We start from the raw sequence: 12,273 nt of genomic DNA, 5'->3' as shown, positions 1-12,273 counted from the left end.
ATATAGCGCTTTTATCCAAAGCGCTTTACAACTGATGCCTCTCAATCACCAGAGCAGTTAGGGGTTAGGTGTCTTGCTCAGGGACACTTCGACACGCCCAGGGTGGGAATCGAACCGGCAACCCTCCGACTGCCAGACAACCGGTCTTACCTCCTGAGCTATGTCCCTCAAGAATAAGAAAGTAGCAGTCATAAAGATACTAGAAGTACCTTTAAAGGACCATGTCAAGTCTCTAAAAACACATTCTCTTCTAAATTCTCTTACATTGATGGGCCGTTCATTGACAACCTCACGTGCATTTCTGATGGTGTGTGTGATTTCCAAGCTAATTTAAGCATAAGATTGCAGGTTTGGATTTAAGTCTTGCTCTGGTTACCATCCATCCGTCATCTATATGCACGTTTTCCTGGTCAGGGTTGTGGGGGGTGTTGGACCCTATCCCGGCGTGCACTGGGACAGGTCACCAATCGGCACACCAGTCACATTCATAACTGCAATTTAGAGTCTTCAATTAGCCTACCTGCATGTCTTTGGACTGGGAGGCAACCAAACTGCCCATACAGACACGGAGGCCCAGATGAACCCAGGACATTCTTGCTGCGAGGTGACAGCTACCCACTGCACCATCGTACTGCCCCCCCGCTAGCAAGTCTGGCTAAATTAACTTTCTTCAAGAATCCGAAAATCCCAAGTTTTTCCCTGAGTTTTTTTTTTTCAACAAACTAATCGGGTTAACTGAGTTAGGCAAGTACGTGAAACAGGGCTCAGGTATTTAAATAGGCTATGAAGATAAATAATAATTATAACAATAATATGCAATGGCAGGGCATCCCATGATTTCCTACAAAAATTGCTGGGGTAAGGAACTCATGGCATTCTGTGTACATAAGAGTATGTCACCACTCAAAAACAAGATCCCTATTACCTTACAGCTGGAAAAAGATGCATTTTCAGAGAGCCGAGGGTGCTCCTCTTTAACAATCTGGCTTCTCTGATTTTGTTGTATAATCAATTATGACACGTTCAAGTTTTTGTGCCACTCCCACTATGAATGTCCACACTTGTGCATGCAGTAATGGGAAGTGTAAGAAGTCTGTCTCTGATGCCAATATGTCTGCTGGCCACACATTCCCTTGATCTTATCATTATCGCAATACAGTTGGTACAATGGTAGAATAGCGACCGGGAGTGAGAGATTGGGAACCATTCAAGTCAACAGACGTGCTAATTCAATCACAACAGGACGGCCAATACACTATGGCCTAATTGATAGGTGTTACAAGGACTGACTACATCTGTCTTGGTATGTATATTCAACACTACTGATCAAAGCTTCAAAAACAAATAAGAAGCAGCCTCTGGAAAGGTTCGTGGTTCAGTCTGACTCTGCTGAATCCAAGGTGTCATTCGTGCGCTTTGTCACTGCCGGTATTGGAAATAAACTTTGTACTTTTTCATCACGTTCGAGAGACGTCCTTTTTTCCTTACAGAAGGTTTGGGATTAAAACACTTGAATAACAAAAAAAAGGAGAACTTGCACTGAAAACATGTATTGCTATATTCTCCGCAACTTGTCAAGATACCATTTTTCTTGAGCCAAGCAATTTCACACAGAGAGAATGGTGCCAGAGAACTCAGTTCCCTCAGAATTCATTTTACCAGTTCTGATCAGTTCAGGAGACCAACTTCAGGGTTTTTGTTTATCTATACTTTGATTTGATGAAGAGCTTGCAGTGATAATTGTGTTCTCATGCAAAAACTAGATTACTAAGCCTCAAGTGATACGAGAACATTTATCTGGTCATTGAGGAAGAACATAGTGAGCTCCATAATGTTTTTTTTTTTAAATTGGCTCTGTACTCCACAATTTTAGATTTGTAATCAAACGATTCACATGTTGTTAAAGAGCACATTCTCAGTACTATTTAAGTGTATTTTTAATACACTTTGGTTTCACCATGTAGACATTACAACACATTTTATACAGAGCCAAATCAAGAAAAAAAAAATGTCTTTGTTCCAAACATTAGGGCGCTCACTGTATATACACTAAACAAAAATATTAATGCAACACTGTCAATTTCGAAGATTTTATTGAGTTCAAAGGTGATAAACATAAATCTGTCAACTGAAATAGATTCATTACGCACTTATCTATTGATTCCATGTGGTTCGGGATACAGGGGCCTCATTTATAAAAATGTTCTTAGATTTATACTTGAACTTAGTCTTAAAATCATGTCCGACGGTGTGTATACGTTCGATTCATAAAAGATACTGAGCATAAAAAACCTTGCTTACGCAGGTTCTAAGAAGCCCATTTGTAACTTACGCACATGTGATCTATAAATCTCAAATTAACTTAAAATTGACGGCACCTGAACGTGCCTTACAATCAGCTATTCACCCTTATATAATGCTGGCACAAATGAGGGATTAGTCAGGAATAACCATGGACCAAAAGAGAAAAGCAAACTTTTTGGAAGACGAGTTCACCGATGAAAGAGGAGATTGAAGACAGGCAACGCGTATTATTCGGTGGACTAAATAGTGGGTTGACAAACAATTAATTCCTCACACTTTTAATTGATAATTCCTATTAAATTGTTCATAAAGCTAATGCAAAGTTCACCACAGGCTTGGACGCATGTGCGTCCCAAACTGCAATACCCCTACATAACCAGCAGGAAAATCACTTACGTCAAGTCTAGGCTTTGCATAGAGATAAGATCATTTCCACGTCAAAGTGAGGTTTTATAAATAACTACTTACACGTGGTTTTCTGCGTAAGTCATACTTAAGATCAATTTTGATCGTAAGTCCGTTTTATAAATGAGGCCCCTGTTCTGTGATTCTTTTCCAGGTGGTTCTTGGTCTTCTTCTTTTTCTCTTGCTTTGTGGGTTCCATGTTAGAGCCTGCTTTGTGATTGATGAACAGAATACCGATCAGTATCTTGTGTGACCACCATTTGCCTCATGAAACGCAACACATCTCCCTTGCATTGAATTGATCAAATTGTTGATTGTAGCCTGTGGAATATTGTCCCACTCCTCTTCGATAGCTGTACGAAGTTGTTGGATATCGGTGGGAACTGCAACACGCTGTCGTATGCGCCGGTCCAGAGCATCCGAAACATGCTCAATGGGTGACATCTCTGATGAGTAAACAGGCCATGGAAGAGCTGGGACATTTTCAGCTTCGAGGAATTGTGTACAGAATTGCAACATGGGGCCATGCACTGTCATGCTGAAACATGAGGTGATGGCGATGGATGAATGGCACAGCAATGGGCCTCAGGATCTCATCACGATATCTCTGTGCATTCAAATTGCCATGGATAAAATGCATGTGAGTTCTCTGCCCATAGGATATGCTTGCAGATACCAACACCCCACCATCACCATGGGACACTCTGTTCACATTGACATCAGCAAACTGCTCACCCACCCGACGGCCGACGCCATACACGCTACCTGCCATCTGCCCTGTACAGCTGAAACCATGATTCATCAGTGAAGAGGACCGTTTGTCCAGCATGCCAGTGGCCATTGAAGGTGAGCTCTTGCCCACTCACATCGATTGTGATGCCGAACTGCAGACAAATCAAGACCCTGGTGAGGAGGTTGAGCACGCAGATGAGCTTCCCTGAGGTCCGTGTGGCTGGCCTCAGACAATCCCGCAGGTGAAGAAGTCGGATGTGGCGGTCCTGGGGCCTCATTTATAGAACGGACTTATGATCAATTTTGATACTTAAGTATGACTCACGCAGAAAACCACGTATAAGTAGTTATTTATAAAACCTTACTTTGACATGGAAATGATCTTACCTCTACGCAAAGTCTAGAATTGACGGAAGTGATTTTCCTGCTGATTATGTAGGGATATTGCAGTTTGGGACGCATATGCAGGAATTAATTACTAGACGCAAGGTGTTTTGAATTAAAAACAGGATGGATGTTCTATAAATAGTGTCAAATTAGAAAAAAGTAACCATGGCTGTTCTTGCGTTATTGGAAGACATTGAAAACCGCGCTTTTAGAAGGGAGAGAGTTTTCAGAGACCGGAATGACTTTTTTCGCATGATGATCTTCCAAAAAGTTTGCTTTTCTCTTTTGGTCCATGGTTATTCCTGACTAATCCCTCATTTGTGCCAGCATTATATAAGGGTGAATAGCTGATTGTAAGGCACGTTCAGGTGCCGTCAATTTTAAGTTTATTTGAGATTTATAGATCACAGGTGTGTAAGTTACAAATGGACTTCTTAGAACCTGCGTAAGCAAGGTTTTTTATGCTCAGTATCTTTTATGAATCGAACGTAAGCACAACATCGGAAATTATCTTAAGACTAAGTTCAAGTATAAATCTAAGAACATTTTTATAAATGAGGCCCCTGGTCTGGCGTGGTTACACGTGGTATGCGGTTGTGAGGCCTGTTGGACGAACTTCCAAATTCTCTGAAACGACGCTGGAGGCGGCTTATGGTGGAGAAATGAACACCCATTTTGGCAACAGCTCTACAGGACATTCCTGCAGTCAGCATGCCAATTGCATGATCTCTTAACTCTTGAGGCATCTGTGACATAGTGTTGAACAACAAAAAACAACATTTTAGGGTGGCCTTTTGTTGACCCCATCATGAGGAACACCTTTGTAGTGATCATGGCTTTTAATCAGCATCTTGATATGCCACACCTGTGCAGGAGATGGATAATCTTGACAAAGGAGAAATGCTAGCTAACAGTGATATAAACAAATTTGTGGGCAAAATTTGAGAGAAATAAGATCTTTGTGCACATAGAACAAATGTTTGAGGTATTTAAATGCATGGCTGCAAATATGAAAGTGTTGCGTTTATATTTTTGTTCAGTGTAGTATCAAACTGTATTATTATTAGTGACAAATATTCAAGAATAGTTTCTCTTAGAGCTTGACACTTCACATAACAGTATTTAATGAGTAGGGATAACAACTTATTTGTTTTGGTGGCATGCCTATTTTCAGACAAAATAAACCTGCAGGAGACAAGGGTAATGATAAAACTTTTAATAGTTTAAGGAACTGTACAGGTCTTTCTTCCTGAGAATGTATACCCAAAAGCAGAGGGGTTTCATGAACAGATTGTACACTTGGGAAATATGGTCAAATAAACCTGGGTAAAAACCCATGTTTTATTTTTAACTTCTTTAAAACCTGGGAAAGAAATTAGAGACTGTGAAACAGCATGAAATCATGAAATTAAAAGAAAATAAAATGTCCAACGTAGCTTGTGCTGGAAAAGGAAAGTTGGTGACTTCAATTGGGGGAATTAAGTTCCCAAGTTCACTATGCCCCAATCTGAGAAACAGGGTTTCATATTTAATATAGCTTTACTACAAAAAAAGCATCACATGATGTCTGTGTCAAATAAGACAAAGAGCTCTTGCTTTTCCACTTGGGTTTATTCATAAGTCTGTGGAGGAAGGAAAAATGAAAAGGAAAAACGTCCAAAATATATATTTATGATCCTCCATTGAATGTTGGGAATAGCATTACTGACTGTGTTACATTGCAACGCAAAGAAGAAATGGTTCTTGATAAATGTGAAGAATTCTCAACCTTTGGGTTTCCCAGAACTCTCTCGTTTACAATAGCTTGGATTTCCTTACAGGGTCCAGTTGCTTTATTTTATTTTATATTGTCCTCCTTTTTGATCAGCTGAATATCCACCTGTGGGGTAACTGCTCAGAAGTGAAGTTTATTTCTGAATACAAAATACAGTACAATCAGCACAAACGACAGGCGCAGCCAAATAAAATAAGTGTTTGTAACTGATTTTCAAAGGTCCAAGGACTTGAAAGCAATGAGAAGTCTATAAAAAAATGTCTTGGAAGTGGAGGGAGGGTGAGGGGAGGTATCTTCCCCACATTTGAAGTCCTGGTGTGGGAGGGAAGGGGGAGTTTGAGCGGCGACAGTCTTGATGTGTGCTGGGTGCTGCCCTGCCATTGGTCAGCTCAGTCCGGCAGCACGGGATAGCCCCTCCCCCCGCCTCCACACCGCCCCTCTCGGGCCTTCCCCCGGCAGCTAATGCGGCCTGGCCTGGCCGATCATCTTGAGCCGGGCCTGGTCGATGACATCCAGCAGGTTCTTAGCGTCCACGGCTAGCGCGTGCGCGGCGGTGAGCATCTGCTTCTTGTACTCCTGCTGCAGGCTGGTCATGACGTACTGCTGCGCCAGCTTCATCTTGCTGATGAGCTCCGCCAGGTCAGAGTTCAGCAGCTTCTGTGCCATCTCGATCTGCGGAGGGAACAGGCGTCTCACGTCACCGTCCTCACAACTTATCAGACACATCCTGACCCACAAAACTCTGACATTTAAGGCAACAGAGCATTTCCCCATTCCTGCATGTGAACTGCATTAATATGTTTCTTTAGTACTTACTGTGTACAGTCTCTGACACCACAGGATGTGTGTTTCAGTGGCAAGAATAAGTCATTTCCAATAGGGATTTCCAGTTATTGTACTAGAATTATTCCAAACATTCAGTTTTCTGGATTTACTAAGAGGATACTGCCATGACGTAATATTGCCAGGCCTTAGTGATCATTTACTGATAACATATTTATCATTTTGGAAGGTGCTATAGCTGGGACCACCCCAGGTTCTGCAGGTTCACATCCTCACTGATTAGAAAAAAGTGCTGTAGCCCGCAGTGAGTGAATTGAGACTAAAAGCAGAAAAATAAGCAGAAAAGAATGACAACGTAGATATTAGTCATCCTGAATAAGGAACACTCCTTTAACCAATGAATGTAATTCAACTAGAGAGGTTAGGTTAATATTAGTTTAACATTTAATCAGCGGCACATTCGGTAAGTGCTGTAATGCGTGCTCACGTTGGTTACCTCTCTGTGTGTGCTGGCTGGCAGTACGGGTATGGTTTCATCCACCGTGGCCAACAGGGTCCGCAGTGCCAGTCCCACCTCCTGAAAGATCAGCAGAGGGAGAGAGAGTGTTTTACTGCCGGGTTCGCCTGCACCGCGCCAGCTGTGCGACGGGGGTGGGGGGCGGGGGGGCAGGCTGTACCTTCACCATGGGCACGTACTCCTCCGGGGGCGCGGGCTGGATTTTGCTGGACATCTCGATGACGGCCTTCACCAGCCCCGTCACGTTCTCATAAACCTTATCGTTGGAGCGGTCCAGGTTAGCTGTGGGGGGCGGGCTGATCTCCTGAGGCTGAATCTAAGAGAAGGAACTCAGACTGTGATTGGCCGGCATAAGCACGCACGCTTTGACTTCATATGTGGTTCTCAAGACTGCTTCTAACTGCTGCATTGAAAAATAGTAAACAGATAATAAATAGGAAGCAATAGGTCATAAATATTTCTGCAATGGTCTACTTCTGATGTCAGTAATCATACCAACGTTTAAGTATTAATATTATGCAAAAAAATACTATGCAAGACAGATGTTAATACTAAAACATTAAAAGCAACACATGACGGTAAGTGTGATTCATTGAGTAGTCTGAATGACTTCTAACCATTAATCTAGCAGATTCTCCATTTACTATGTGCTTTCCACCTATTTACAGAGTACAGCTACAACTATATCATGCATAATCAACAGCTTACGATGTGGTCATCATTTTCTCACAGTGAAATACCATGTTTTCAGAAAAAGAAGGTACCAGACACAGATGAATATAGAATGATAATGATCCTGTCTGCACCTGCAGGTTTACTAAGGTAGTGTTTCTTAGGGAACTTAAGATCTTTAGCCTAATGTATTACATCTATCAAACCAGGATAGTGTGTTCCATTTTCCAACCAGTAGATGGCAGTATTCCATGTTTCATGAAACTACAGATTTTACTAACATTATGCCACATGATGAAACATGTACAATGAATGAATTCCAAATGAGTGGAAAATGGTATCAGGTGAGTACTGATGTGGACCTATAGTGGTGAAGCAACAGATTGTCTCTGCTTTTCCTCAATCTGTGTCTCCCATAGATGTGAGGGCACATACAGGCTGGTTTACATTCATAAGCTGCACTCAGTGAGCTTCAATGGTTATTACCCTGAAGAGTACAACAACAGCTAGAACGCACTGACAGTTGTGTTCGGTGCGGTTTCATTTAAAACGCTAGGTTCACAGTAAAGAAAAAAATGGAATGATAGAGTTCCGTAGAGACGTGTGGAAGAAGAGCACGAGAGCAGAGAAGGACACGGAACTCCTGCTTTGGGCAGAGCAGAGCCCACGTCTCTCTCAGGAGGCCCACAGAAGAGACAAGCCCTTTGTTAGGAAATCAGCAGCTAGCAGGAGAGGCGATTTCATGGAAGCTACGCTAGTTAGCGATGGAAACTACTGCTCTTCTCGCATCACATCACCCGCCCCAAAAGGGTGTGGCTGGTGGGCAGGCCCAGATTCATCCCGATGCGTATATCAGCACTTGCAGCACAGCGAGGTCTGGGCTGCTCCAGCCTATGTAGATTTGAATCCTACCGAATTTAGAGGCATCGTTCACTTGCTTGTAGTAATTTACCACTTGGTAAATTAAATGGTAAGTTTAACTTTTTTTTTTGAGGATGAAACCTAGATTCCTAGTTCCTAGAGCTCCTAAAGCACATTTTTAGTGTCCAAAAGGGTCATCCAGAGCTGGTCTGAAGCTCCCTAGCCTGGGCTCCAGCCTAGCCATGGGGAGGGACAGTTTCACTAGGAGAGATGAATCTGGCAACCTGAGCTCCAAACCCCCCTCAGGTGAGGATGTGTGCGAGAGGCCCCTAGGTGCCCGACAGTGAGTGACACAAACACACAGTTTTCTTGGTCCTTACCCGCCAGGGCTAAGTTCAACAACAGAGGCAGAGGGAAGAGGGATGAACACAGAGGGTGTGGAGAAATAGAAGAGGGAGAAATTATCAATGCAGCAAGCATAAAATCATACATGCATCAATAAAGCTGCGACAATTCCATGCAAATGCCTGGTTTCAGCTGTTTGCGAGCTCAGAGCTCTCCCTGGACATTGTGTTCTGTAAGCTCAGAGCCTCGCGTTTTCATGGCCGTGTGTGATTAAAAGCTCAGTCGTCTTTGTTTTCTTTGTGAAGCAAACTTCAGGAATGCACTGGAAATTTGGACTGAAGAAATTTAAGTCAAGAAACGGAAAAAAACATGAACGAGGCGCACGAGTGGGTCACTGCTTCTGTCTCGTGCGGGCGCAGATGTTTTGTTTCAGAGATTTTCTCTCCGGTTATTTTTAGGGTCTGGTGAGAGGCTCCTTTAACTGTTCTGAATTTCTCCAACCCACTTCCCAACGGATATCTAAAAAAAAAACTCTCTAAAATACACTGGGGGGAGTATAATTTCAGTAACTATCTTGACTTTTATCATAACACAATTATTGCCAAAATAAAAAGGTTTTATTTATGCTGTTTTCTGAAGCGCGGGATGGCTATCTTGGCTGTTCTGGCGTCGAGGTCACGGAGAGCAGGGGGTGACGGACGTGTTTATGTCTTCCTGGCCTCTGCGCTCCAGCGGCCAAACATGAGCTTTCCCAGGGAGAAAGCCAGCATCTGAGGACTCTCTCTATTTTCCCTTTCTGAAAGAAAACTTTCCCCCCTCTTGTGGGATCCCAGATCCTAATAAAGGAGTCAAATGGAAATGATGCTCAGCTCCAGTGTACTGCTGCTACAAGGAGTGGCACTGTGGCTGGGAATTATGGGAAGGCCAAATGCGCTATAATATTTCTGCTGACTCGTAGCGGGTCTGGCAGGGCCTCTCTGGTAAACCAGGGGAAATACTGACAGGTCAGCTCACAGTTTGGGTCTACAGACCGTTTAATAATGACACAGAGGCCTAGGCCCGTTAGATGTTGATATTCAAATAAAGATATTTGTGGAAATGTTAAAGACACATTGAAAAAACTTGCGGACATTAGTTTGTTTCCCAAGCATCAGGCTATAAAGAAATACCCAAAACTGTACAGGAATATGATATGACAGGTGGGGGGCAGTAAACAGTAAATATAGTTAGTAAAAATATTTAAAACCCAACACATGCAGGCATCGGTCTGTGCAGATAACATGCAAAATGTAGCAGAAACAAGATAAACAACATAGAAGACTGTAAATAATAGTCATGCCTTAATGCCTGACTACGTAAGCACTTCAGGTGAGGGTTTTTAAGAAAAATTAATGCACACTATAATTTACTTTTTTTGTAATTGCCTGGACATTGCGTGAAGCCGGGTTGTCCTGGTGATTGTTACCTTGACTCCTTCATTATAGCTGTCCACCGGGTTTAGGCTGGCCAGGCTGCCCAGGTGGCTGGGGGCTCCAGGTCGGGGGGGCTTCTTTGGTGGAGCTGCATGTTCTGTGCAAGGGGGGTGTGTGTCAGGTTGGGTTTGGACAGTTACTAGAGGGGCATGAGAAGACAATTAAATGTTCTACTCATATTACTACATGTGAAACTGACACTCTATTAATCTCTTTAAAAAACACTACCATTGTTTAAACCCCCTCAGCCATCTATCAGATATTTAAGAAACTAAGTGCTTTTAGGCCTCAACTGGAATGCATTTTGCTTCTCTTCTGAGATCTAGTGCAATGTAAATCTCAATGTAAATGTTGAATTAAATGTGAATGTACATGTTAATGTAAATGTGAATATGAAAGCAAACATGAATATTCATGTAAATGTAATTGTGAATGTGAATATTAATGTAAATATGCACATGAATGCATGCAACCATTACTGAGGCTTTGCCGGCTGCAGATATTTTAGCTTTTAATTTGGGAATGCTGAACAATGAGAGGTGTGAGAGGCCGCAATTATGTGAGTCAGTCTGGTTTGGGCCCTTACCTGGTTTGCCTACGGGCTGGTATATATGCTGGTTCCCCGTCTGCCAGAAACACACACAAACAGACAATTAACAACATGCATGCTGCTTCCTGAATTCCACAACCACGCTTTTACTGGTACAGGGCTGCTTGGCTGCCATGCCTGTCGTGTTGTTCTCTGCTGTACATTTCTGACGTGCTTTAAGGCATGCATCCCTCTGCCCAAAGAGGAGGCCACATAAGGAAGCCCAGGACAGATCTCCTCATATCCCTGCGTTGCATTTTCACAGCCGCCACTGCTCTTCGCAATACAAAGTGCTGCGTTTCATCAATTGCGAATATTACTGTTTAACCTAACCTCGCACAACACCATACTTTTGTTGTAAACAGCAAACCCCAGCACTCCACGAACTGGCCAGTGCATTAGAACAGACTGCATGCTAAAGAAGCGGACGTGGCTGATGTCTGAAATACGCCCTTGTTGAGTGTAGCCCCCTCTGCAGTGATCATGGGGGCCTTCGTTTCTGAAGTAGGTGAAGACAGACCATGCTGATATTTAATCTGCATGGATGGCAATTCTCCTCAAATGGAGTTCCTATGTGATCCAAATCCAAAATCTATGAAGTCTAAGACTTTCATACATACTACTTGTACTCTGTCCAGGTCTGCGCCAAGTGGATTACACACACATCTATGAATAACTCACACTCACTATCTGTCAATGCGTTCAACAGTAAAACTATCTGGCCCAGTCAGCAAAGTGAATGTGGTGAGTCATTGACAACATGCGCATAAAAAAACCAAAACAATACAGGGAATACGCTATATTTATGTTGACAAAATTGGAAAATTCTATTCTATTCTATTTTTATTCTACAGCTACTCGGAAGCAAAGATTAATTAACAATTAGTAATGTTTTCTTTCCAAAAAGACGTGTCACAATATATAATTTAAAAAAAAAAAAACTACTTTTTCAAGCTAATCTCAAATTTAGGAAACTGTACCATGGCCTGCCATGGCTTCCTGCATCACTGAGGTATAAACGAATGTAAAATCCAAATGTCATTCATCACAATGGGCAACGGCAGAATGGCAGAAACATGACAAAGGTTATATGACCTTTAACCTTTACAAGTCAGGAGAAAGTTACAGACAAATAAATAAGAAACTAATCATAACACTCTCTCCTATTATGTCGATAATGGAGCTCAGAACCACAGAAACAGTGGCAAACCTGCATCGTAGAGGACACAAGGGAATCTAACCCTAAAAACAGTGACACAAATTGTTTCAGAGGCAAAGAAAAATTCAAGGGCCACAGAGATGTACCAAACTTGGTTACATCTTGAACACAATAAGTCATCAAATCTACCCACAGAAGTTTCTTCTAGTCCTTTTTCAAGTTAGACTATAATATTTCTAAACCAAATATATTCTCAGTCTTTAAAATAAAGTT

General features: G+C 42.3%; 1 protein-coding gene across 8 annotated transcripts in view; it reads right to left on the bottom strand.

Moving 5' to 3' along the window:
* Positions 1 to 5,029: 5,029 nt before the first annotated feature.
* LOC135261780 (focal adhesion kinase 1) overlaps positions 5,030 to 12,273 on the bottom strand; it is a 134,384-nt gene continuing 127,140 nt past the window's right edge. For all 8 annotated transcript variants that reach the window (XM_064348398.1, XM_064348395.1, XM_064348397.1 and 5 more), the window contains 5 exons: positions 10,839 to 10,878; positions 10,246 to 10,349; positions 7,063 to 7,218; positions 6,882 to 6,962; positions 5,030 to 6,274 (listed from right to left, as the gene is read on the bottom strand). In XM_064348398.1, coding sequence (XP_064204468.1) covers positions 6,062 to 6,274; positions 6,882 to 6,962; positions 7,063 to 7,218; positions 10,246 to 10,349; positions 10,839 to 10,878 — 594 coding nt within the window. In that variant the 3' untranslated portion in view covers positions 5,030 to 6,061. The remainder of the gene's footprint in view (positions 6,275 to 6,881; positions 6,963 to 7,062; positions 7,219 to 10,245; positions 10,350 to 10,838; positions 10,879 to 12,273) is intronic.

This window comes from Anguilla rostrata, chromosome 8 (genome assembly GCF_018555375.3).
Source record: "Anguilla rostrata isolate EN2019 chromosome 8, ASM1855537v3, whole genome shotgun sequence".
Classification (NCBI taxonomy): domain Eukaryota; kingdom Metazoa; phylum Chordata; class Actinopteri; order Anguilliformes; family Anguillidae; genus Anguilla; species Anguilla rostrata.
The sequence above is the reverse complement of the archived record's forward strand: the minus strand, read 5'-3'. Positions and strand labels throughout refer to the sequence as shown.